The sequence below is a fragment of the Geotrypetes seraphini genome, chromosome 8 (assembly GCF_902459505.1).
Source record: "Geotrypetes seraphini chromosome 8, aGeoSer1.1, whole genome shotgun sequence".
Taxonomy (NCBI): domain Eukaryota; kingdom Metazoa; phylum Chordata; class Amphibia; order Gymnophiona; family Dermophiidae; genus Geotrypetes; species Geotrypetes seraphini.
The window spans coordinates 75,252,087-75,278,111 of NC_047091.1; the positions used below are offsets into that span (position 1 = coordinate 75,252,087).

General features: G+C 45.4%; 1 protein-coding gene across 1 annotated transcript in view; it reads right to left on the minus strand.

Moving 5' to 3' along the window:
* CNIH2 (cornichon family AMPA receptor auxiliary protein 2) overlaps positions 1-26,025 on the minus strand; it is a 151,826-nt gene that overhangs the window by 18,337 nt on the left and 107,464 nt on the right. The window contains exon 4 of the mRNA XM_033955580.1: positions 23,763-23,875. Within this exon, the coding sequence (XP_033811471.1) occupies positions 23,763-23,875 (113 nt within the window). The remainder of the gene's footprint in view (positions 1-23,762; positions 23,876-26,025) is intronic.

The window sequence follows — 26,025 nt, forward strand, 5'->3', positions numbered from 1 at the left end:
AACCCATTAGATTCAAGGAAGTACACTATCCTTTCTTTCAGCAACACTTCGATTATTTTTCCAACAACCAAAGTGAGGCTCACCGGCCTGTAGTTTCCGGCTTCATCCCTGTGACCACTTTTGTGAATAGGGACCATATCCGCTCTCCTCCAGTCTCCAGGAACCACTCCCTTCTCCAGAGATTTGTTTAACAAGTCTTTAATAGGACTCGCCAGAACCTCTCTGAGCTCCCTTAGTATCCTGGGATGGATCCCGTCTGGTCCCATCGCTTTGTCCAACTTCAGTTTTTCAAGTTGCTCATAAACACTCTCCTCCGTGAACGGCACAGAATCTACTCCATTTTCTCGTGTATCTTTGCCAGACAATCTCGGTCCTTCTCAAGGATTGTCTTCTGTGAACACAGAACAGAAGTATTTGTTTAGCACATTTGCTTTTTCCTCATCATTCTCCACATATCGGTTCCCAGCATCTTTTAGTTTAGAAATTCCATTTTTCATCTTCCTCCTTTCACTAATATATCTGAAAAAAAATTTTGTCTCCCTATTTTACATTTTTAGCCATTTGCTCTTCCGCCTGCGCTTTCGCCAGACTTATCTCTCTATTGGCTTCTTTCAGTTTCACCCTGTAGTCCTTTCTGCACTCCTCTTCTTGGGTTTTTTTATATTTCAAGAATGCCAACTCTTTCGCCTTTATTTCCTCTGCCACTAGTTTGGAGAACCATATCGGCTTCCTTTTTCTCTTGTTTTTATTTATTTTCTTCACATAAAGGTCCTTAGCCATTTTTATCGCTCCTTTCAGCTTAGACCACAGTCTTTCCACTTCTCTTATGTCCTCCCATCCTAACAGCTCTTTCTTCAGGTACTCTCCCATTGCATTAAAGTCCATACGTTTGAATTCTAGGACTTTAAGTATCATGCGGCCGCTCTCTACTTTAGCCGTTATATCAAACCAAACCGTTTGATGATCGCTACTTCCCAGGTGAGCACCCACTCAAACATTAGAGATACTCCCTCCATTTGTGAGGACCAGATCCAATATTGTTTTTTCCCTCGTGGGTTGTGTCACCATTTGTCTGAGTAGAGTCTCTTGAAAGGCATCCACAATCTCCCTACTTCTTTCCGATTCCACAGACGGAACATTTCAGTCCGCATCCGGCAGGTTGAAATCTCCCAAACTTTTGAATATCCTCAATCAGATCCTTATCAATTTGCTGCGATTGAGTCGGAGGTCTGTAGACTACACCCACGTAGATAGAAGTTCCATCTTCTCTTTTCAGAGCACTCCATATCGTTTCTTCCTCTCCCCAGGTCCCTTGCATTTCGGTCACTTGGATATTGATCTTTACATAGAGAGCTATTCCTCCACCTTTTTGACCATCTCTGTCCTTCCTAAAAAGATTATATCCCGGTATGTTTGCATCCCATCCATGTGATTCACTGAACCATGTCTCTGTGATAGTGACAATATCTAGATCTGCCTCTAACATCAGGGCTTTCAGATCATGAACTTTGTTGCTTAGACTGCGAGCATTTGTGGTCATCGCTTTCCAGCTATTTTTCAGCGGTAATCTTCTTTTTCGTATAGATTTTTGTTTCGTTTCACTTTACATTGCAATACTAAGAAACATAGAAGATGACGGCAGAAAAGGGCCACGGCCCAATAAGTCTGCCCACTCTAATGACCCACCCCCTAATTTCTTCCTTGAAGTGATTCCACATGCTTATCCCATTTTCTCTTGAAATCCAGCACACTGCTGGCCTCAATTACCTGCAGTGGAAGACTATTCCAATGATCAACCACTCTTTTGGTGAAGAAATACTTCCTGGTGTTACTATGAAATCTCCCACCCCTGAGTTTCAACAGGTGTCCTCTTGTTGCCGTAGGTCCTTTAAGAAAAAAGATATCCTCTTCTACCTCAATATGGCCCATGACATATTTGAACGTCTCGATCATGTCTCCCCTCTCTCTACGTTCCTCGAGTGAGTACAGCTGCAACTTACCCTGCCATTCCTCATACGGGAGATCCTTGAGTCCTGAGACCATCCTGGTGGCCATTCGCTGAACCGACTCAATTCTCCGCACATCTTTTTGATAATGTGGTCTCCAGAATTGCACACAATATTCCAGATGAGGTCTCACCATGGACCTGTATAACGGCATTATAACTTAGGGCTTCCAGCTGATGAAACCTCTTCGGATACAACCCATCATTTGTCTAGCCTTGGATGAAGCTTTCTCCACTTGATTAGCAGTCTTCATGTCTTCACTAATGATCACTCCCAAGTCCCGTTCTGCTGCAGTTCTTGCTAAGGTCTCACCATTTAGGGTGTAAGTTCTGCATGGATTTCTGCTGCCAAGGTGCATGACCTTACACTTTTTGCCAAGTTGAGGACCAATGCTCCAGTAAGAGTAGGTCCTGCGTCATATAGTCGGGCATTGTGCTGTTACCTTCTATGTTGCATAGTTTGGCGTCATTGGCGAATAATGTAATTTTCCCTCGAAGCCCCTGAGCCAGATTCCTTACGAAAATATTAAATAGGATCGGACCCAAGACCGAGCCCTGTGGCACTCCACTGATCACTTCCGATGTTTCGGAGGGAGTACCGTTCACCACCACCTTCTGAAGTCTACCTTTGAGCCAGTCTTTTACCCATGCAGTTAACGTTTCTCCTAATCCCATTGAACTCATCTTGCTCAATAACCTGTGGTGTGGAACACTATCGAAAGCCTTACTGAAGTCCAAGTACACGACGTCCAGGGACTCCCCCATATCCAGCTTTTTCGTTACCCAGTCAAAGAAGCTGATCAGATTGGATTGGCAGGACCTTCCCATTGTAAATCTCTGTGAATGGGGATCTCATAGATTCTCATCGTTCAGGATCGTATCTAATTTGTGTTTGATTAGTGTTTCCATAATTTTACACACTATCGATGTGAGACTCATTGGTCTGTAATTTGCAGCCTCTGTCCTGCATCCCTTTTTGTGGAGTGGAATTACGTTGGCTGTTTTCCAGTCCAATGGGACTCTTCCTATACTTAGGGAAAGATTGAAGAGCGCAGATAACGGCTCCGCCAGGACATCACTCAACTCCCTAAGCAAACTGGGATGTAGTTTATCCGGTCCTATGACTTTGTTCACTTTGAGCTTGGAAAGTTCATAGTAGACGCTGTTGGGCGTAAACTCAAAATCTCGAAACGGGTCTTCCGGGCTCTCCCTTGCCTGCAGCTTTGGACCGGATCCCGGCGCCTCGCAGGTAAAGACTGAGCAGAAGTATTTATTTAGTAGTTCAGCTTTATCGGAGTGCAATTCTACATGATTCCCATCTGGTTTCCTAAGGCGCACTATCCCATCTGTGTTCCTTTTTCTGTCACTAATATACCTGAAGAAGGATTTATCCCCCTTTTTAATGTTCTTTGCTAGATTCTCTTCCATCCGGAGTTTGGCCTCTCTGACTGCTGTTTTGACAGCTCTAGACTTGGCCAGATCGTCTTCTTTAGTCTCTCGTTTTCCTGAATGTTTGTAGGAGATAAATGCTCTTTTCTTCTTTTTTACGAGGTCCGAGATCTCCGCAGAGAACCACTGAGGTTTATTGTTTCTCCGCCGTTTACTTACTGTTTTTATATAGAGGTTGGTTGCTTCGTGTAGGGTAGAGTTGCTGACATTGTTTACGTTGCAATCTGTACTACTATCACATCTTTTCTTTTGCCGGGGGTGGTCTCTATAATTGTCCTTCATTCATACACCACTCCCACCTTCTAGTTTAAATGCCTAGAAACATATTGTCTAAATTTCTAAGAACATAAGAACTGCCATCTTCGGATCAGACCTTCGGTCCATCAAGTCCGGTGATCCACACACGCGGAGGCCCAGCCAGGTGTACACCTGGCGTAATTTTAGTCACCCATATCCCTCTATGCCTCTCGTAAGGAGATGTGCATCTAGTTTGCTTTTAAATCCTAGAACGGTGGATTCCGCAATAACCTCCTCTGGGAGAGCTTCCAGGTGTCCACCACTCGTTGCGTGAAGCAGAACTTCCTGATATTTGTCCCCCCTTAGCTTCAGTCCTTGTCCTCTTGTCCGTGTCACATTGGACATTGTAAATAATTTTTTTTCCTGCTCTATTTTGTCGATTCCTTTCAGTATTTTGAAAGTCTCGATCATATCCCCTCGCAGTCTTCTCTTCTCAAGGGAGAACAATCCCAGTCTCTTAAGCCGTTCCTCGTATTCCAAGTTTTCCATACCTTTTATTGGCTTCATTGCTCGTCTCTGCATCCTCTCCAGCAGTTTTATATCCTTCTTTAGGTTGGGAGACCAATGTTGGATACAGTATTCCAAGTATGGTCTGACCATTGCCCTATAAAGCGGCATTATAACTTTCTCCGATCTACTTAAGAACATAAGAACATAAGCAGTGCCTCTGTCGGGTCAGACCACAGGTCCATCCTGCCCAGCAGTTCGCTCCCGCGGTGGCCCAAAAACAGGTCAAGACCTGTCTGAATCATCAGAAGGGGCTCCCCTGCCACCTTGGTTTCCCATTTAAGTCCTGCCTTCCTATCAAAGTCCTAGCCCTCCGGTCTACACATGCACGACCAGGTTGGTTTACTCATTTCCTGGTTAACTTCCTACACCCGTGTTACATCCCAGCTCCTCCCTCAGTATCCCACGATCCCTCTATCCCTCAGGAATCCATCCAATCCCTGCTTGAATCCCTGTACCGTACTCTGCCTGATCACTTCCTCCTTTCTTTATCATGCCTAACATTCCATTTGCTTTCTTTGCCGTTGCCGCTGCCGCGCATTGTGCCGCGCATCGCTCTTATCCAGAGTTGCACCTAACATTCTATACTCGTGTTCCTTGTTCTTTCTGCCTAAATGCATTACTTGGCACTTTTCCACATTACACTTCATCTGCCATTTCTCCGCCCATTTCTCTAACTGACACAAGGTTTCTTGTTCCTGCTGTAGTAATATGTAGCCCATCAGTGCAATATAGCTTCTTGTCCTTTCATGTATTTCCCCATCCTCCTATGTACCTGAAGCCTTCTTGATGACACCAGGCTTTGAGCCATCTATTAAAGTCCTCTGTGTTTTTCACTCTTTGCTCTCCCTTTCCATATGTAGGCAATATTTCAGAAAAAGCTAAAGTCTTTACAAAAGGTTTCAAGCCCTCACCAAGCTCCCAAAAAGCTTTCTGTGCTGCAAGTGTGGAGTTGCTGGCCAGGTCATTTGTTCGCAGACTTTGGGAAAAGTCTGTTCCTGGAGGGTTCCCTGCTTGTTCGTAAGCCCTCTGGACAGCTTGCACATTAGATTAGGGCTCAGAGACTGTTCCCTTGGGAGCTAGCTCATCCCAGTTTCATCCGCTAGTGGATCGAGTGCAGGCTGCGAAGTTCCGGGGAGGCATGCCTAAGGTGACCATATGTCCCGTTTTGAATGGGACTGTCCCGTTTTTAGATCCCCTGTCCCGTTGTCCCCACACATAGCTTCGGAACGCTGAAACGTCCCATTTTCAGGGACAGCATCCCGAAGCTGTGCGCGGGGACAATGGGACAGGCGATCGCTTCCTGTCCCTCCCTTCTGCGCTCCAGCAGCATCCGCAGCACTCTAAATATGCTGCTTCGCAGACTTCTACCGACCTGATTTACTCTGCTGCGTCCCTGATGACATCATCAGTGACACGGCAGAAGGAATCACAGGCAATAGAAGGTCCTGAAGCAGAGTGTTTAGAGTGTTGCGGACGCTGCTGGAGCTGGGAGGATTGTCGGTCGTCTCGTGGGAGGGTCGGATGGGAGGGTCAGTGGGGTCGGCTACACGGCGGCGGTATTGGGGAGGGAGATGGAAAGATGCTGCTCAAGGGTTCTTCTGCACAGGGGAATGGGAGGGAGGGAGGGATAGAAAAATGCTGGGTTCTACTGTACGGGGGGATGGGAGGGAGGGAGGTAGGCAGGCAGGTAGGCTGGATTTAGGGGTGGGGTGGGACAAAGTCTGGAAGGCAGTGAGGGGGACATAGGAAGGAGGCACTGGGGGGCACTAAGGACATAGGAAGGGGCACTAAGGACATAGAAAGGAGGCACTGAGGGCACTAAGGAGTTAAGAGGCATTGAGGGCACTAAGTTTTTTAAGTTTTTTTTTTTTTTTTTTTTTTTTAGTTTATTAGGTTTTTATATACCGCCTATCAAGATTATCTAAGCGGTTTTACAATCAGGTACTTAAGCGTTTTCCCTGTCTGTCCCGGTGGGCTCACAATCTATCTAACATACCTGGGGCTATGGAGGATTAAGTGACTTGACCAGGGTCACAAGGAGCAGCGCGGGGTTTGAACCCACAACCCCAGGGTGCTGAGGCTGTAGCTTCAACCACCGCGCCACACACTCCTCTGAGGGCACTAAGGACATAGGAAGGAGGCAGTGGGGGCACTAAGGACATAGGATGGGACACTAAGGACATAGGAAGGAGGCACTGGGGGCACTAAGGACATAGGAAGGGGCACTAAGAACATAGGAAGGAGGCACTGAGGGCACTAAGGACATAGGAAGGAGGCAGTGGGGGCACTAAGGACATAGGATGGGACATTAAGGACATAGGAAGGAGGCACTGAGGGCACTAAGGACATAGGAAGGAGGCACAGAGGGCACTAAGGACATAGGAAGGAGGCAGTGGGGACACTAAGGACATAGGAAGGAGGCACTTGGGGCACTAAGAATATAGGAAGGAGGCACTGAGGGCACTAAGGACATAGGATAGGACACTAAGGGGCTCATAATCGAAAGAGAAAAATGTCCAAAAACCGGCCTAAGTCGGCACTTGGATGAACATTTCTCAAAAACGTCCAAGTGCCGATAATAAAAACGGGTTTTGGACGTATTTCTAAATGACCTAGGCCTTCGTAGAGCTGCTGAATTACCAAAGCTAAAGGGGGGCGTTTTGGGAGGAGTGTCGAGGGCAGGAGTGGGCGAGACATGGGCCGGCTTAGACTTAGTCGTACAGCATGTATAACCGAAAGTTATACAGCCCAGGATCGATGGAACATAAAACAGACCCCCACACACTACCCCAGTGATCACCGACCCCCCACCCCCATAAAAATATTAATCACACCTTTAAAATTCAGCCTCCAGACTATCATCACCTGGCCTCCTGGCATAGGAAAGCCTAGTCGTCAAGGGGGTGGGTTAGTGACCCATGGATAGGAGGACCCATGGCCATAAGCCCCTGTAATCACTGCATTGATAATGAAACATGTGCACACCCCTATACACCCCCCAAACCCTTTTTTACTGGTATATAAGTGTCTCCTGCAGCCATAAGGGCTATTGGGGTGGTAGATAAGTGGGTCTAGGGGATTCTAGAGGTGGTTTGGGGGGCATACCATGACCTATAAGGGAGCTGTAGTGAGGAGAAGACATGTGAAATTCACAGCAGTGCCCTGTAAGGTACCCCACTATTTAGGTGGCATGTCTGGGTGTTCAGTTCATCACTTTGCAGACCCCTCCCATGTCCAACAGGGCTTGTTCTAGGCGTTTTGGACTTGGACGAAAAGTTGGACAGAAATGTGGTATAAACATGGACGATTTAGCGGCTTGGACGATCAGATTGGCAGGACGTATAATTAGACGATTTTCGAAACAAAAAAATTTTGGACATATTTTTTGAAAATGTGTCCTAGGCTGTTTTTTAGTTTGGATGACTTGCGACTTAGATGCAAACGGACTTAGACGTCCCTTTCGATATGCATAGGAAGGAGGCACTGGGGGCACTAAGGACATAGGAATGAGTGCCTGAGTGCAGAAAGAAAGAAATGAAAGAAAGGATACACAGACAGAAGGAAACGCAACCAGAAACTCATGAAATCACCAGACAGAAAAGGTCAGAAAAATGATTTTATTTTCAATTTAGTGATCAAAATGTGTCAGTTTTGATAATATATATCTGCAGTCTATATTTTGCACTATATTTGTCTATTTTTCTATAGTTACTGAGGTGATATTGCATATTTTAAAGTCATCTGTCTTGGCATCTTTGAAACCCCCCAAATATAAATGATAATTAACATTTTCTCTGTGTATAGTGTGCTTTGTAGTTTTTTTAAAAATTTTATGGTTACCATTATGAATTAATAAGATATTATGTGTACATGAAAAATGAATGGAAGAAATTAGGGGTGGGATTAGGGGGTGGGGCTAGGGTAGGATTAGGGTGGGGCTAGGGCAGGATTGGAAAAATGAATGGAAGAAATTGGGGGTGGGATTAGGGGGCGGGGCTAGGGTAGGATTGGGGTGGGGCTAGGGCAGGAATGGGGCAGGGCTAGGGCGGGATTGGGGGCGGGACTGACAATTAATAGATGTCCCCTTTTGATGAAATAAAATAAATGGTCACATTAGGCATGCCTGGGATTGGAGCAAGATTGCATTCCTCCACCAGGCATGCTGCACGGCATGTCCGAGGGTGGTGGAGGTGACCGGCCGTGGAAGTCAGGCCGGTGGGGCAGTCAGAAGATTTAAAGTTCAGCTTTCCAGCAAGTCGAGGAAGAGGATCTCCCTATGAGCTGTTTTCAGCTCCATCTGCAATATTTCCCTGTCAGCACATGTTTCTGTGAGTACCAGCTTGAATCAGAGATTTGGGGAAGAGTCTTTCAAGAGGGGTTTTTAGGTGGTTTCCCTGTATACCCTACTCCCCCCCTAAAATCTCTGTTTTTGAAGGTTGTCTGTGGTTTTTTCAGGCTATTTTTAGTCAAAATAGGCTTTTAGTGGCCATCTTGGATTTTTCCAGATTTGATTTAAAGTTATTTTTTATACTTGCCAGCTTCCATTTTGAAAGAAACACACACAGATGACCTCCCCAGGGCAGGATGTCATGGATTCATGCCTCATTTGCAGTGGATGGCTGTCGGATGCGCAGCCGTATTCCACATGTGCTGCAGCCTGTGATGGGTGAGAGACTTGCCTGGATGTGGTGCTTTTGACCTCCAAGAAGGGTCTTCTAGCACCTTCTGCCACAACTCCTGCGAAAATGACATTGGGGGACCCTGGGGAGTGTGCTGGTGACGTGATGAGAAGCCTTGCAAATCCTCCAAACAATCCAAAACTGATGTGCAGAGGTTGGTTCTCACCATGGAATTTGTGAATATGTTTTATCAGGCATATTTAGTTAAAAAGTCTGCCTCCTGCGCCAGTCACAAGGACCGCTGCTCCTCTGGACCAGGGTCTTTTCTCTTGCCTTTCTCCAGGGGTGCCGGCAGGTAAGCTGGCTGTGTCCACTGTTGCACTAGACACTCTTTCCATACCTCTGCTTTTGCTGGGAGGCACTGCAGCGGTCAAAGATGTGGCAAACTTGGCAGATATTCAGGATCCAGATCAGTGCGGAGCCCCAGATTTGGGGAAGGATCCCACTGTGCATTGATTTTTCAAACATGCGTACCTTGTTGATTTGATTTCAGAATCTCTGCAGGAATTGAAGCTGCAGGCTGAGCAGCCCGCCACTGCAGAATGTTCCCTCATGAGTAATGTGACCATTTATTTTTTTTATCAAAACGGGACATCTATTAATATTCAGTCCCGCCCGAATCCTGCCCTAGCCCCACCTCCAATCCCGCCCTAGCCCCGCCCCCAATCCCACCCTAGCCCCGCCCCCAATTTCTTCCATTCATTTTTCATGTACACACAATATCTTATTTCATAATGATAACCATAAAATTTTAAAAAACACAAAGCACCCTATACGCAGAGAAAATGTTAATATATTTGGGGGGTTTTCAAAGATGTCACCTCAGTAACTATAGAAAAATAGACAAATATAGTGCAAAATATAGACAGCAGATATAAATTCTCAAAACTGACACATTTTGATCACTAAATTGAAAATAGAATCATTTTTCCTACCTTTGCTATCTGGTGATTTCATGAGTCTGGTTGCGTTTCCTTCTGACTGTGCATCCTTTTCTTTCATTTCTTTCTGCACTCAGGCCCAACAGTTGTCCCTTTCTATTCCCTCCCTCCTTCCTTCCTATGTCCTTAGTGCACCCAGTGCCTCCTTCCTATGTCCTTAGTGCCCCAGCGCCTCCTTCCTATGTCCTTAGTGTCCCCAGCGCCTACTTCCTATGTCCTTTTCGTCCCCAGCGCCTCCTTCCTATGTCCTTAGTACCCCTTTCTATGTCCTTAGTGCCCCAGTGCCTCCTTCTTATGTCCTTAGTGTCCCCAGTGCCTCCTTCCTATGTCCTTAGTGCCCCCAGATCCAGTGTCAGTTCTCCTTTGAACCTTTGTTCCAGGTCTCCCTCTCTCTCCCTCCTCTGTTATGATCTTGCCTCTCTCTGCTCTTCCTCAGGGGCTCTCCCCCTCTGTCTGCACCTCCCAAAGTCCTGCTTCTGCCTCCTGTCTTTCCCCTTTGGTCCAGGCCTTTCTCTTTAGTTTTTCTTCTACTTACAATCCCCCTACTTTTTCTTTCTCTCCTTCCTTCATCTCTCCTTCCTATGTCCCCCTCAATGCCTTCCAGCCTTTGTCCCATCCCCTCCCAAAAAGCCTGCTGGCCTACCTCCCCCAAAGCCAGCCTGCCTTCCTCCCTCAAAGGCAGCCTGCCTGCCTCCCCCAAAGTCAGCCAGTCTGCCTACCTTCCTCCCCCAGAGCCAGCCTGCTTGCCTACCTCCCCCAAAGCTAGCCTGCCTGCCTGCCTGTCTCCCCCAAAGCCAGCCTGCCTGCCTACCTCCCCCAGAGCTAGCCTGCCTGCCTGCCTGTCTCCCCCAAAGCCAGCCTGCCTGCCTACTTCCCCCAGAGCCACCCTGCCTGCCTACCTCCCCCAAAGCTTGCATACCTGCTTCCCCCAAAGCCTGCCTACCTACCTATCTGTCTCCCCCAAAGCCAGCCTGCCTGCCTACCTCCCCCAAAGCTAGCCTGCCTGCCTGCCTGTCTCCCCCAAAGCCAGCCTGCCTGCCTACCTCCCCCAAAGCTAGCCTGCCTGCCTGCCTGTCTCCCCCAAAGCCAGCCTGCCTGCCTACCTCCCCCAGAGCCACCCTGCCTGCCTACCTCCCCCAAAGCTTGCCTGCCTGCCTCCCCCAAAGCCTGCCTACCTACCTACCTCCCCCAAAGCCAGCCAGACAGCCTGCCTACCTACCTACGTCTCTGCCGCGCAAAAGCCAGCTTGCCTGCCTACCTCCTTCCCCCCTACCACGGGAAAAAAAAAGCCTCCCTCCAGATCCAACTTAAACTTCCCTCCGGTCCACCGCCGCTGCTCCTCTACATACCTTCCTGCCTAATCGCGACCAGAAGCCTTCTTCCCAACCTCAATTCTAACGTCGGAGAGGACGTTCGGGCCAGCCAGGCAGCGATTGGCTGGCCCTGAATGTCCTCTCCGACATCAGAATTGACATCGGGAAGAAGGCTTCTGGGCATGATTAGGCAGGAAGGTAAGCAGAGGAGCAGCAGCTGTGGACCGGGGGGGGGGGGGGAGTTTAAATCAGGCCGGAAGGGATGTTGTTTTTTTTTTTGGTGTGGCAGGGAGGGACAGGAAGCGATCGCCTGTCCCGTTGTCCCCGCGCACAGCTTCGGGACGCTGTCCCTGAAAACGGGACATTTTGGCGTCCCGAAGCTGTGTGTGGGGACAACAGGACAGGGGATCCGAAAACGGGACTGTCCCGTTCAAAACGGGACGAATGGTCACCTTACTCATGAGTAACCAGAGGCCACAATCTGCCTCCTTTCCTGATCATCCTGACCTCATACGGATTCTAATGGACATCTGGGAGGCTCCTGAGGGTCCCTTGAAACGTGTTCTTGCCATGGTATGGCTGTATCCCATGGCAGATGCCTTTAACAAGCGCTTTGCTTCCTTGAAGGTGAATTCCTCAGTGGTGCAAGCCACCAAGCGCACGTCTCTCCCTAGTGATGGGGGAGTAGTCCTGAAGGATGTTCAGAACAGATGTGTAAATTTTGTCCTTAAGTGTCTGTTTGATTTGACCACTGCTGGTGTTAGGTGGCATTGGCCTCTTCTTTCATGGCTCAAGTATGCTTTGTCAAGCTGCACCATGATCCTGACACTGTGGTGTTTCGCAACTTGGATTTTCTCATCTCCGATGTGGATTATGTGGATTATATGTCCGATGCCTTCGCCAAGCTTGCCGCCTATTTCATTTTGGCTCGCAGAATGCTCTGGATCCAGCAGTGGTATGGCGATTTAGCTTCTAAAGCGACCTTGAGTCAGTTGCCCTTTAAGGGGCAGCTACTGTTTGGCCAGGGTCTGGATGACCTTATGGCTAGTGTGCAGGATCGCAAGTCCAAGTCATTGCCTATGAATAGATCCTGTCCTTCCAGGGGTTCGGGACATTCTAAGTTTTGTCCCTTCAGGCGCTCTCATCCATAGGCTCATCCACAGGACAATGGTCCTCTTCATCTGTCAGATCATGCTTTGGCAGGTCTCAATGTCAGCAGTCCACGAGTAGTTGGCAAACGGCTCCAGCAAAGAAACAGTTCTGATGCCATGCTGGTGTCTTCTCCCACCCTCCCACCCTCATGGTATGGGGGTGGTTGTCGACCTTTCTGGCAAAATGGAAGGCAATTACCTCCCACCGCTGGGTCCTGGAGGTTCTCTGGGATGGCTACAACCTGGAGTCTCTCTGTCCTCTGACCGAGTATTTTCTGGATTCACCTGCGGGCCGCCCTGAGAAGATGCTTCGGGTGCAGGCCACAGTCTGCAGGCTTCTAGATCGGGCTCTGGGAAATACTCGATATACTTCATTGTTCCAAAGAAAGGATCCGACGATTGAAGACTGATTCTGGACCTCAAGGCGGTCAATGTGGTGCTGAAAATGCCTTGTTTCCGCATGGAGACTATTACTCAGTGATAGCATCAGTGGCGCCGGGGGAGCTTTAAGCCTCCTTGGATCTGACAGAGGTGTATCTCCTATTTTCCCAGACCACCAGGGTCAGGTGATTCTGGTTGCACCAGATTGGCCAAGGCAGCCATGGTATGCCAACTTGGTTCAGCTCCAGCAGGCTCAGGGGCTCTGGCTACCTTGTCATTCTCGCTTTATCACACAGGGTCCGATTGCAATTCAGGATCCGGACTGCTTTGAGTGCATGGCCCTGACTAGCCAGGACTATTCTTCGCCAGTGGTTGACACATTATTTCTCAGGCTTGAAGTTGTTGCCTTGCCTAGTACACCCTGAGTCAGGTGGTGGACCTGTCTGTTCCATCGGTTCCTCGTGTCCTGGAGTTTCTGCAGGATGGTCTGATGAAGGGCCTAGCAGTAGCTTCGCTCTGGGTGCAGATTGCTTGTCTTTCATGTTTGAGTTCTCCCTCTTTGCAGGGCTCATTGACAGCTCATCTGGATGTGGCTCATTTTCTGTGGGGCACTCTGCAACTTAGGCCTCCTTTGCACCTACCCTGTCCCACTTGGAATCTTGCTATGATTCTCCGTTCTTTGGCTCATCCGCCATATGAGCCTTTGGAGCAGGCATCCTTTATGAATCTTATGATCAAGGCAGTCTTCCTGGTGGCTCTTACCTCAGCCCGTAGAATTTTGGAGCTTCAGGCTCTCTCCTGCCAGGATCATTTAATGCATATTGCATATTTCAGTGTGATGCTGCACACTGTTCCTTTCTTTCTTCCAAAAGTGGTTTCCACTTTTCACGTGAATTGGGAAGTCTGACTTTCTGCTTTTTCTTCCTCGGGTTCGAGGGAGCAGGACCGGGTGTTGCGGTCCTTGGATGTGCACAGGTTTTCATTGTGGTATCTGGAAGTCACCAATGAGTTTCTCCTCTCTGACCTGTTTATTCTAGTGGATCCTGCCCACAAGGGTAGGCCTGCTTCTAAGGCCACCATTTCCAGGTGGATGCATATGGCCATTTCTGTGGCTTACGTGGCGGCCGGAAAAAAGTCCCTTCCTTGCAGTGTGGGCTCATTCTACTAGAGGTGTTTCGTATTTTTGGGCAGAGTTATCGTCCGTTCCTCTGGATGAGATTTGCAGGGCCACTACCCGGTTTTCTTTGAATCCGTTCACCAAGTTTTACAGGATCGATTTGGCAACCAAGCAGGATGCTGCTTTTGGTGCCTCTGTTTTGACAGCAGGCTCATTAGTCCTACCCTGATTCTCTGGGACTGCTCTGTTATGTCCCACTGGTCCAAGATTCGGTTTACAGTAATTAGTTTAAGCCACAAGAACCAAAGAGAGAGAAGAATCAAACAGGAATTAATTACCAAAATGCTTAGTGAACAGGATAGTATTCAAAGACTTAAGGAAAAAAGGAAGGGAGACAGAACTTCTTAAAAAAAAGTGGAAGATTGTTCCAAAGTTGAGGAAGTTTGAAGGTCAAGGAATGACCAAAGATCTTGGATCCTTTGATACCTTTGTTAGAAGGACAGGATAATTTGAGTTGTTGGTCACCCCTTGCAAAAGAAAATCTATATTTTCCTGATTCACCAATTGTCTGTCTTTCAAGTACTGTACTGGTAAACTGGATTTCTATTTTCTGACTAGCCTTTATATAGTGTCATCTAATTGGGTTTAGATCTCAGTTTTGGGACAACTTTGCAACACACAGTGAGAATGGTTAAGTGCCAAGAGCAATTTTTTATTTTATACACTTCAACCCTGAAGAAAGTTTTGAAACATGAGGTGTTGCTGCAAAAATAAGTTTGATTACATTGCCCTTATGAATTAGTTAGCCTTAGCAAGAAAAAGTAAAAATTAAACAAAACTGAAAGTAATTATACAAATAATATCATTTCTATGAGGATCAATGACGTCTGCAGTCAAGGAGGGTTAAGCTACCCTTTTGGCAATCTGAAGATCCTCTAGAATAGAAGATTTTCTAGAACAGAATTTTGAGCATTGCTATATATCACTTTGCCTTTGAAGGTTGTATGGCTGTGTTCAACTGATTTTTTAAGTAGCCAGAATAATATACATGCAGACCTTCTGGGTACAGTTTGCACAACCACACACTGTTCTTAATGTGGCCATGTATCATTCCTGAATCTGCTGCAGGAGAAGTGTAGAAGTCTATGCCACTGGAAATATTGCTCAGTAAAATCAAATGAAGCAGCAACCATGTTCTTAAGTACGAGTCGTACTTAAATCGTACTTAAGTCAAGCGTTTGTAATTCGAGGACTGCCTGTATTTATAATCTATTGACCAAACAGCACAATAGTTCAAGTTAAATTTTCTGTGAGAGTATAGCCCAAGCTTCAGATTGGAAGGGTGTATATTCTCTTACCCCTCCTAACTCTCTTCACAGTAAATAATACAACGTTTATAGATGCTCAGAAGTACCACCTAGCACTCATACAAATTCATTGTGTCTGGCTTTATGCACTACTTCCTCATTGGATCTTCCATACTTTGCTATTAAATTTATAAATACTTTTTTCCACCTTAGTATATAAATAGTTCAAATACTTAGCTTAAAACTTGTGGTCATGCTTTCAGGGATTTATACCGCCAACATGTTTCACCCGAAGGGGTTTTATCAAGGCACCATATCCCTTTCTAAAGCTTAACGCTGCTGTAATCGACCACTGAATAGTTAATTTAAAAAAAAAACAACCCAAAAAACTACTCACTGGAACATACCATGGGCTAAATTCACTAACCTCCTTTCCATTTTGGGGGGAATTAACTATTCAGTGGTCAGTTACATAGTAACATAGTACATGACGGCAGATAAAGACCCGAATGGTCCATCCAGTCTACCCAACCTGATTCAATTTAAATTTTTTTAATTTTTTCTTCTTAGCTATTTCTGGGCAAGAATCCAAAGCTTTACCCGGTACTGTGCTTGGGTTCCAACTGCCGAAATCTTCTTTAAAACCTACTCCAGCCCATTTATACCCTCCCAGCCACTGAAGCCCTCCCCAGCCCATCCTCCACCAAACGGCCATATACAGACACAGACCATGCAAGTCTGCCCAGTACTGGCCACAGTGGCATTAAGCTTTAGAAAGTGATATGGTGCCTTCATAAAACCCCTTCGGGTGAAACATGTTGGCGGTATAAATCCCTGAAAGCATGCCCACAAGTTTTAAGCTAAGTATTTAAACTATTTATATACTAAGGTGGAAAAAAGTATTTATAAATTTAATAGCAAAGTATGGAAGATCCAGTGAGGAAGTAGTACATAAAGCCGGACACAATGAATTTGTATGAGTGCTAGGTGGTACTTCTGAGGATCTATAAACGTTGTATTATTTACAGTGAAGAGAGTTAGGAGGGGTAAGAGAATATATACCCTTCCGATCTGAAGCTTGTTTTATAATCTATGCACACAACTATGGACTCTGCCCAAACTCTACCTCTGGCACACCCACAGTGCAAGTATGCACCATGACACATATGCTAGTTGGTATTTTAAGGGAACCCATGTGCGTAGGCTGTCGGTAACTTAGATTTTGGGGAGGCTAAAGTGGAGCAGGAGTACAGAAGAGCAGGGTGGGTTGGGGTGCGGCAGGACAAATTTAAATCCTTAGGTTAAGACACCTGTGTCAGTGGGAGCACTTTTCAACACAGCAAGGTGGGTGTATGTCTCTTTCTACCCCCACAGCCATACATCCCAACATTAATTTCATTAGTCTCCTTAGACCATCAGTCATAATAGCAGCGATGCTCTTACCATTGCAGGGGTTTCGTTGCCTTGAAACAGCCCTATTTAAAGCGAAACATGAATTTATGTCAACTGGAAGTGCTCCCCCTGATTTGTTGAGATAAGTTTTGGGCTCTCTTTTCATATAATACTAAATGACTATTTATGAGAAGTGATATATGAAGGAAGATTTAAAAAAAAAAAAATGCATATAAGTATGTTTGACGGACTGAAAATGAGTGGAAAAGAGATATAAATTTCTCATGAGGACTGATGAAGAAGTCTCAAAGAAAGCTACAAATTCATTGCTGTTCATTTGAGTTACTGTATATACTCGAATATAAACTGAGATTTTTGGGCCAAAAAATTGGTCCAAAAATGGAAGTATTGGTTTATATTTGAGCCACTACTGATGGCATGGCTGTCCCCTATTCAACTCCTGATGACCAACAGGGCTATAATCTTCAATAGAATGATCCCTCCCCCCTGCTGAATACATACCCCCCTCCCCCCATGATGAATCTCGAAGCCGCTGTCCTCTGTGCACACAAAGCCCTGCTGCCATCCTTTTCCATGCACACCCCACTACCTGACATCACATTTACCATTAGTACTGGAAACCTGCTGCCGCTGTCAATGTTGTATTCTGTTCTGGTGCAGAGCTTTGAACATCTGTGCATGCTCAATGCCTGCCATCTCCTGCCCCATCAGAGATTCTCAGAGAAGGCGGAACAGGCAGGCCTTGAGCATGTGCAGATGCTCAAGGCCCCGCACTGGATCAGAATACAGCATTGACAGTAGCAGCAGGTTTCCAGTACTAATGGTAAGTATGTTGTCAGGGAGTGAGGTGTGCATGGAGGAGGGTGGCAGTCGGATTTTGTATGCATGGAGGATAGTAGCTCCAAGATTTGTCACGGGATGGGGGTTGGGGTTGGCAACGTCCTATTGAAGATTACAGCCCTGGTGGCAGGGCTAGCATTAGGGGAAGGCAAAAAGATGCCCTGGGCCCCACAGCTCCAGGGGGCCTCACAGTCTGGGCATCTTTTTCCCATTGTTGGGCCATCTCCCTCCCTTCCTCTCAATTTGTGGCACTTTTCAAAACCAAAGTTTTATTTCATTCTCAGAGGGCCCCTGATGTGGCAGCCCCAATGCTTCTCCTCTGACTCAATTTTCTGTTTCTGCTTGGGCGGCTTATGTCAGAGAAGAAGCATTAGGGCTACCACGTCAGGGGCCTCCTGAGAGCGAAAACTCTGGTTTTAAAAAGTGCCACAAAGGTGAGGGGAAGGGAGGGAGAAGGCCCAACAAGATGAATAGGTTGAGTGGTGCTTCAGGCTTACTGTGTGGAGAAAGGGGGGGAACGGCAGACGCTGGATGGAAGACAGTGGGGAGTGAGAGGGGAACAGATGCTGAATGGAAGTGGAGAAAGGGGGAAGCAGATGCTGGATGGATATGGGGAGTACAGAGAGAGGGGAGCAGTTGCTGGAAGGAAATGGGGAGGAGAAAGAGGAGAGAAGATGCTGAATGGAAGTAGAGAGAGGGGGAGCAGTCACTGGAAGGAAGTATAGAGGACAGAGAGAGGGGAGCAGACACTGAATGGGAGAGAGAGGGGAGCAGATGCTGGATTGAAGTGGAGAGAGAGAGGGAGCACATACTGGATGGAAGGAGGGGAAAAAGAAAAAAGGGCACATGCTGGATTGGGGGAAGAGGATAGAGTTTGTGAGATACTGGAAGGGGTGAGGGAAAGAGATGGCAAGCTGTAGGAAAACACAATGAAAAGAGAGAAATTGAGGACTGGAAAGTAAGAAAGAATTTACAGTAATCTAGACAGAGGCAGAAAATAAATTGAGAAGGAAGACAAGGGAAGGGAAATGAGATCTTGTTGCCTATTCTCTTAATTAAGACTGAAGGTCTATCAAGCCCAGTATACTGTTTCCAGCAGTGGCCTACAATTATCTGGGAAGATCCCCAAAAAATAAAACAGAAACTTAGTCTAGAAAAAAGCAGTGGATATTCTCAAGTTTTTGTAGACTGGTTCACTAGGATCACTCAAATTTCTAATCTCATTTTATACTCGAGTCATCCTTTTTTTCCCTCCTTTTTTGGGGGGGAGGGGGAAATATCACCTCAGTTTATATTTGGATCGGTTTATATTCAAGTATATACGGTAAGACTGATGGTCCAAGGAGACTATTGAAGTGAATGTTGGGATGTATGGCTGTTAAAGTGATTTGATACAATAATTCTCATCCCTGAATCGATTACTTAAATTTGTGTAATCAGTCTCTCTACCCCCAGCCATGCATCTCCTCTGTGTGTGTGTATCTTGCCTTCTTCTCTAAGTCATGTAATGTCTCTTCCCCCCGCCGCCCTGCCCCCCCAATATATCCAGGATCTCCTCTTTCTCCCCCACCCACCATTCAATATCACCCCTCTGTCTCCTTCATTCTCCACTCCCTTAGTCATTCAAGATCTCTTCTCACTCTCTCTTCTCCTCATCATTCAAAGTTACCCTATGACTATCTCTCACCCACCATCCTGCATTGCCCATCTCTCTCTTTCTTCTTTTCCCACTACACAGTTTTGCCCCTTCTGTCTCCTACCACTCCATCCCACCCATTTTTCTTTCTCTCTCCTTTCCCTCCCCATCCACTCATGAGCTCATAGACACCTTTAGGTCACAAAGAAAACGAACCGGGATTTTTTTTCTCCTCACCTGCTCAGCCCGCTGCCTCCTTGATTCAATGGCAGCAAAAACAAAAACTGTGTGCAGAGCCATAGAGCTCTGTGTACCACTAAGTTTTCCAAGTTTATTTCAGACTTCATATACCGTCTATCAATGGTTACCTAGACGGTTTACAATACTAAATTTTAAAGAGAGAAAAAAAGAAAAAAGGAGGGGGGGCATTTCATAGTTAAAATATCGAGGACAGATTAGACAGAGATATATGGTGACAAGGGGTCCGTGGGTAAGGAGGAATAAAGTACATCAAAATAAAATAAATTAAAAGGGAGGTAAGAGGGGGTGGAATGAACAATAGGGCGGGGATATTGCTTCGTAAAAGTGGTTCTTAGTTATTACTACTGGTTCTGCTGGTCCTCCCTGAACAGGAAGTTACATCAGGAGTGGGATCCAGCAAAGCCGGCAGCAACAGCTCTATGGCTCCGTGTACAGTTTCTGTTTATTTGCCGCCATCAAATTGGGAAGTCAGCAGATTGGGCAGGTGAGGAGGGGAAGCTTCCGGTTTGGTTTTGTTGATGCCATGCAGATCGTGATACTGCCGCCCAGAAGGCACAACAGTGGACCCAGAAGAAAAGGAAGGTTACGGTTGACTGGGGAGGCTAAGCCTCCCCAAGACTTATATGGGTGCCTACGGCCACTTGTATACATAAATGACTACAGTACTGCCATTTACATGCACGCTTGCTGGCTAAAGCTGGGCAGCATCTTATAAAATGACTCCTTTATGTGCACATATCTCTGTGCAATTTGGACTATTGTAATAATGTTCTGTTGGGATTACTGGAGGTCTAATTCGCTAAAACTTCAGGTCTCACAAAATGTGGCAGCTAAGGTAATTTTGGGAGGTCCTAATAATAATAATAATAATAATAATTTTATTTTTATATACCGCCAAAGCCAAAGTAGTTTGAGGTAGTTTACAATAAGAAGAGCTGGACAGTCAACGAAGAAATAACAATGAAGTTCTAGAATACAATGAATTCTTGGAATAACAATGATGTCATATTTGTGGGGAGGAAGAGAAATAGAGTGAAAGTCATATTGTAGGGACGTCAAGTACAAGTGAGTAGAATACAGGGGAAAGACTTTAAGAGTTCTTGGTTACAAATCGGTTAAACAGGTTGGTTTTAACTAGTTTTCTGAAGTTAAGGTAGGATGAGGAGTGCTTGATGAGATTACCTAGCCAGTCGTTCTGTTGATTTGCTTGGAAAGCAAGAGTTCTGTCAAGGAATCTTTTGTATCGGCAGTATTTTATTATTGGGTGGTTAAATATTTGTATTCTGCATTTTGGCCTGGTGGAATAGTCCAATTTAAAATGGGCGACCAGGTATAGGGGGGCCAAACCCAGAATGGATTTGAAACAAAGGCAGGCAAATTTGAACAGCACTCTTGTTTCTAGGGGCAGCCAGTGGAGTTTTTGGTAGTAGGGGGGTTATGTGGTCCCATTTTTTTATATTAAAGATCAGTCGCACTGCTGAATTTTGTATGATTCGGAGTCTTTGAATGGTTTTCTTGAGAGACCCCAGAAAATGATATTACAATAGTCGAGTAGGCTTAAAATTGAGGCTTGCACCAGTAGTCGGAATGAGGCTGCGTCAAAGAACTTTCTGATGGTTCTTAATTTCCATAGTGTTGAGAAGCCTTTTTTGATCAGTATTTCTGTGTGAGTATCTAGAGTGAGGTGATGGTCCAGCATCACTCCCAGGATTTTTATGGTGTCGACAAAAGGGAAGTTCTGTTTGGGCTTGCCAGGAAGAATTTGTTTTTTTCAGAATTGAGTTTCAGTTTGAACTCAGTCATCCATGATTCGATTTACTTTAAAGTTAGTTCTAGATGTTTCCTAGCTGGAAGACGTCAATATTTTTAATTTCATCACATTGGCTGCCTATTTGGGTGAGAGTAATGTTTAGAACTCTTTTGTTTGATTTTAAAATCTTACATCGGTTAGTTCCAATTTATGTGGCCCATTGGCTGACATGGGGCTAGATTCACTAATAATAATAATAATAATTTTATTCTTATATACCGATCGGTTTGTGAGCCCTTTGTGACCCGATTTCCCTCCAACCCGATTCATTAACCTCTCCTCCGATCTGATCCCGATCCATGCATGCAAATGAGGGGAATCGGCATGCAAAGCAGGAAGGACGCGATTCACTAAACTTACCGACTGGCTGGCCGATCAAAAAACTAGCAACTGGTGAGGACCAGTTGCTTATGCTAGAACCCTGCTCTCTGCCCTGATTCTCCTGCTCTAGCCGCCCTGCTCTTTGTTCTCAGCCCCAACTCTCCTGCCCTTCCCCGCAGTACGAGCCCGAGGTTTTAACCCACGGGTTTAAAGCAGGTTAAAACCACAGGCTTGCGAAGTTAAAAAAAATAGTTTTAAAAAACCCAAAAAAAACCGGGCACGAAGGACCACCAGCGCAAGCACAGACCATTTACAGTCTAGAAAGACGGTCTGCGCATGCTCAAGGATTGATCTCCAGCAATCCGTGCGGTTGGTGGGGGGAGGGGGGTGCCAACGATCGCCCCCATGTGCATGCAGGCCTTTAGTGAATTCGTCAGCCTGCATGGAATCGGGCGCAGATCGGACACAGAAAGGAGGTTAGTGAATCTAGCCCATGATATATTCCAGTGAGTACATAAGAACATAAGAAATGCCTCTGCTGGGTCAGACCTGAGGTCCATCGCGCCCAGCAGTCCTCTCACGCGGCGGCCCAACAGGTCCAGGACCTGTGCAGTAAATTTCTATCTATACCCCTCTATCCCCTTTTCCAGCAGGAATTTGTCCAATCCTTTCTTAAACCCCAGTACCGTACTCTGCTTATGCTCTGAGAACTGATGGAAGGTACCCCTCCCATCAGGTGAGGAATTTACCCCCTCCCCCCACACACACTAGCAGCTGCCATGTGGCAAAAGCCCCGAAGCTCTTTAAATCTCTCTATGGGCTTTGGGGCAGTTACTGTAGCAGCAGCCTCTAGTGCAGCTTTGTAAAGGGAGAGTGTGTGTGTGTTAATTTGGTTTCTTGGAGAAAAAGATGTAAAGTGGAATATGGTCCCTCATTGTGGAATGCCTTGCCCTTTAATTTACGCTCACAGCAGCAATATGGGAGGACAGAATTTGAAGAATTGGTTATTTAAGAAATTTTATAGTTTATAATATTATACAGTATGTACTATATGTGTATTTATTTCTTGTTTCCTGCTCGTTATAGATTTTTGTGATTGTATTTTTAATTAGTTTTATAAGGTGAAGTATTCTTCGACCATGGTTATTTTTTTTTCTGGCTGTTCCCTGTCTTGTTAATAGTTAAGCGGGTTATAAATGTGCTATTAAATTAAATAAGACCCTGTCCCATATGTAAAAAAGGCCATAAAATGCACAGCCACCGCACTGATAAAACCTAGGCCTGTGCAGCTTGAAACTGTTGTGTCATATTGTAATCCATGTTGTTTAGGGAATATTTGTTAAGGTTGTAGTTTTTCTGGCATTTTTCATTACAGGAGCAATGTCGTTAAGAGTACGCACTCTGACATTTCTATATCACGTCAAATGCACATCCATACTGAACACTGACCTTTTGCACTGTAAACAGGGTGCTTTTGAAAGAAGGACCATTTCTATAGCCTTGAGTTTTAGCAATTGTATGTCAAATGTGTTAAATAACAAGTTTTTACAAATTATAAATAGCACAAAATTATTCAAAGTAGGTATAAACATAAGAATGCCAACTGGATCCAGATTCGCAGGACAGGTTTGATCTAGGACTTGTACATAATCTTGTTTTTCTTAGGGCCTGCAATGACGAAATCAGAACTACAAGTCCCTGCATGCAATGGAGTAAACCCAGGACTGAAACAACCTTATCTTATGAATATGGATTCAGTTGACATCCTTATAGAACATACGAACATAAGCAGTGCCTCTGCTGGGTCAGACCAGAGGTCCATCTTGCCCAGCAGTCCGCTCACGTGGCGGCCCATCAGGTCCAGGACCTGTATAGAGATTCTCTATCTATACCCTTCTATCCCTTTTTTCTTCAGGAATTCATCCAATCCCTTCTTGAACCCCGATACCGTACCCTGTCCTATCACACCCTCTGGTAGCGCATTCCAGGCATCCACCACCTTTTGGGTGAAGAAGAACTTTCTAGCATTGGTTCTGAATCTGTCCCCTCTCAATTTTTCTGAATGCCCTCTCGTTCTTATAGCTTCTGAAAGTTTGAAGAATCTGTCCCGCTCCACTTTGTCTATGCCCTTCATGATCTTGTAAGTCTCTATCATGTCCCTTCTAAGTCTCTCCTTTTCCAGGGAAAAGAGCCTCAGTTTCTCCAATCTCTCAGCATATGAAAGGTTTTATAGAAACACAAACAGAATGAAGAGCCCCCTAGTGGTTGGTATTGTCCTCATTCTTTGTTACCCATTTCCCCACCTTCTCTCCCATGGTGAGTGGATGTTACCTCCAGAGGTGGTAAAACAACAGAGGGATGTTCAATCCGAGGGTCACCCACTCCGCAGCGCACATGAACATCAGACAAAATAGTCCATGGATGGAGTACTCTGGGACAACCAACTGCAAAAAGAAAACAAGAGAAAGGAGATAGTGGGTGTTAGGGAGACAATGAAAAAGGATGAGTGGGAAAGACAGAAAATAGATGGTGGGGTGGGAGAGACATTGGGAAGGAAAAAGAGGAGATGGGGAGAGAAATGGGGAAAATGAAAGAGATAGAGGGAGAGAAAGGAGATAGAGGGGAGGGCAAAAAGGGACAGAAAGTAAGTGGGGGAACAAGAGAAAAAGAAGAAGGTGGGAAGAGGGACAGAGCAGAGAAAGAGAAAAGCAGAAAGATAAAGGGATAGACAGACAGAAAGGGGAAACAAAGAGAGAGGTGGGGAGGGGGCAGTGGAAAAAGTTACTGTCTGCTAGTTTATCATGAAAGAAAGGGTTTGGTACAGTCAAAAAATGCTCAAAATTTAATTAATCTCTTTTAAAGAAACTCCACCTGCTTTGGGCTTTTTACACTAGAATAGTATATAACACACCCCAGGATGCAGCACCTCCTAGTAGCACACCACAGGATATAGGGCTAGATACACTAAATGCTCCCATCGGGTACCAATGGTCACTAAACCAGTTTGAGTGGTTTAGCAATTGTCGGAATTTACCGACCCAATGTTGAAAATGGCTTACCACATGGTTTTCTGTACATAAGAACATAAGAATTGCTGCTGCTGGGCCAGACCAGTGGTCCATCGTGCCCAGCAGTCCGCTCCCACGGCGACCCTTAGGTCAAAGACCAGTGTCCCGAGTCTAGCCTTACCTGTGTACATTTTGATTCAGCAGGAACTTGTCTAACTTTGTCTTGAATCCCTGGAGGGTGTTTTCCCCTATAACATCCTCTGGAAGAGCATTCCAGTTTTCTACCACTCTCTGGGTGAAGAAGAGCTTCCTTACATTTGTACAGTATCTATCCCCTTTTAACTTTAGAGAGTGCTTTCTCGTTCTCTCTACAAAAGTCCGACTCTGGCATGCAAACGACCTCATTACTATTAAAATGAGGTCATTAATATTAAAACGACTAGAGGGAGGTGTAAGGCTGAAGGTTCACCTAGGATGCCCACTACTCTTGCACCAGCTTTGCATCACCTACATGTGCCTTCACTCCAAGGTGCCTGTGTCTCCTCTCTTCTTTCTTCCTTCATCCCACCTCATGATCTCCATTCATTGGTAAGTTGCTCCTATCTGCAGCCTCCTCCATACTTTCCATTGTATGTGCCATTTACCTGGTTCCACCTGCCCAAGGGGGTGAGTTATGCTCCCTTTCCAGCCTTCTGTAAATCCAGAATAACCCACCTTCGAGGTTGCTTTTCAATCTTAAATTCTTGAATCTTATTGATTTCTCAAAGCCTCCCACTAGTCTCATCCATGTGTCTTGACAGAACTGTAATTCTTGGTTGTTTTATGTTTTATTAAAACTTGTTATACCGCTTGTTCTTACGACAGGTCCAAGCAGTTTACAAATATACAATATATAGAAAGGAACTCCACTTTAAAATAGGACAATTCAAAAACAAGATATACAGCATTTTTTTGTGTTCAATATGTTTATTAAATTTTTGTCATATAATAAAATGACAATAACAATGGTAAAAAACAGCAGGATACAGAACCGTGTTTTGCGAAATACATATAAATCATCACAGGAAAGACTCTAAAAGTAAAACATAAAAGAGAAGCAGGCAGAACAAAATATCATAACAGACCTTCATATATCTATTATAGAAGCCCAGGTCTTATCAAAGGCAGACATTGAATTGGATTTCTCAGCAGCAACTTTTTCAAATTTGCCATACAGGCACACAAGATTCCACCAATATGTTACAGTTAGAGATGCAGAATCCTTCCAGTTCGAAAGAATGGATTTATGCGCTATTTGTAATAAACTGTACAGTAATCTAGTTTGATATTTATCCAGAGTATCAGGCAATGCATGAACACCAAATATCACCACTGCATATGAGATGGGAGATTTGATTGGTAAGTAATCACAAATAATTGCCCATATTTGAGACCAAAATATGTGCACATTAGGACAGTAATAAAACATGTGGGCAAAAGTGCCAACCTCTAATGTGCAAGACCAACATTTATTAGAATGTTTAACATCAATCAGAGAAAGCTTATGGGGGGTCCAATAGGCCCGGTGTAAGAGAAAGAACATCTGC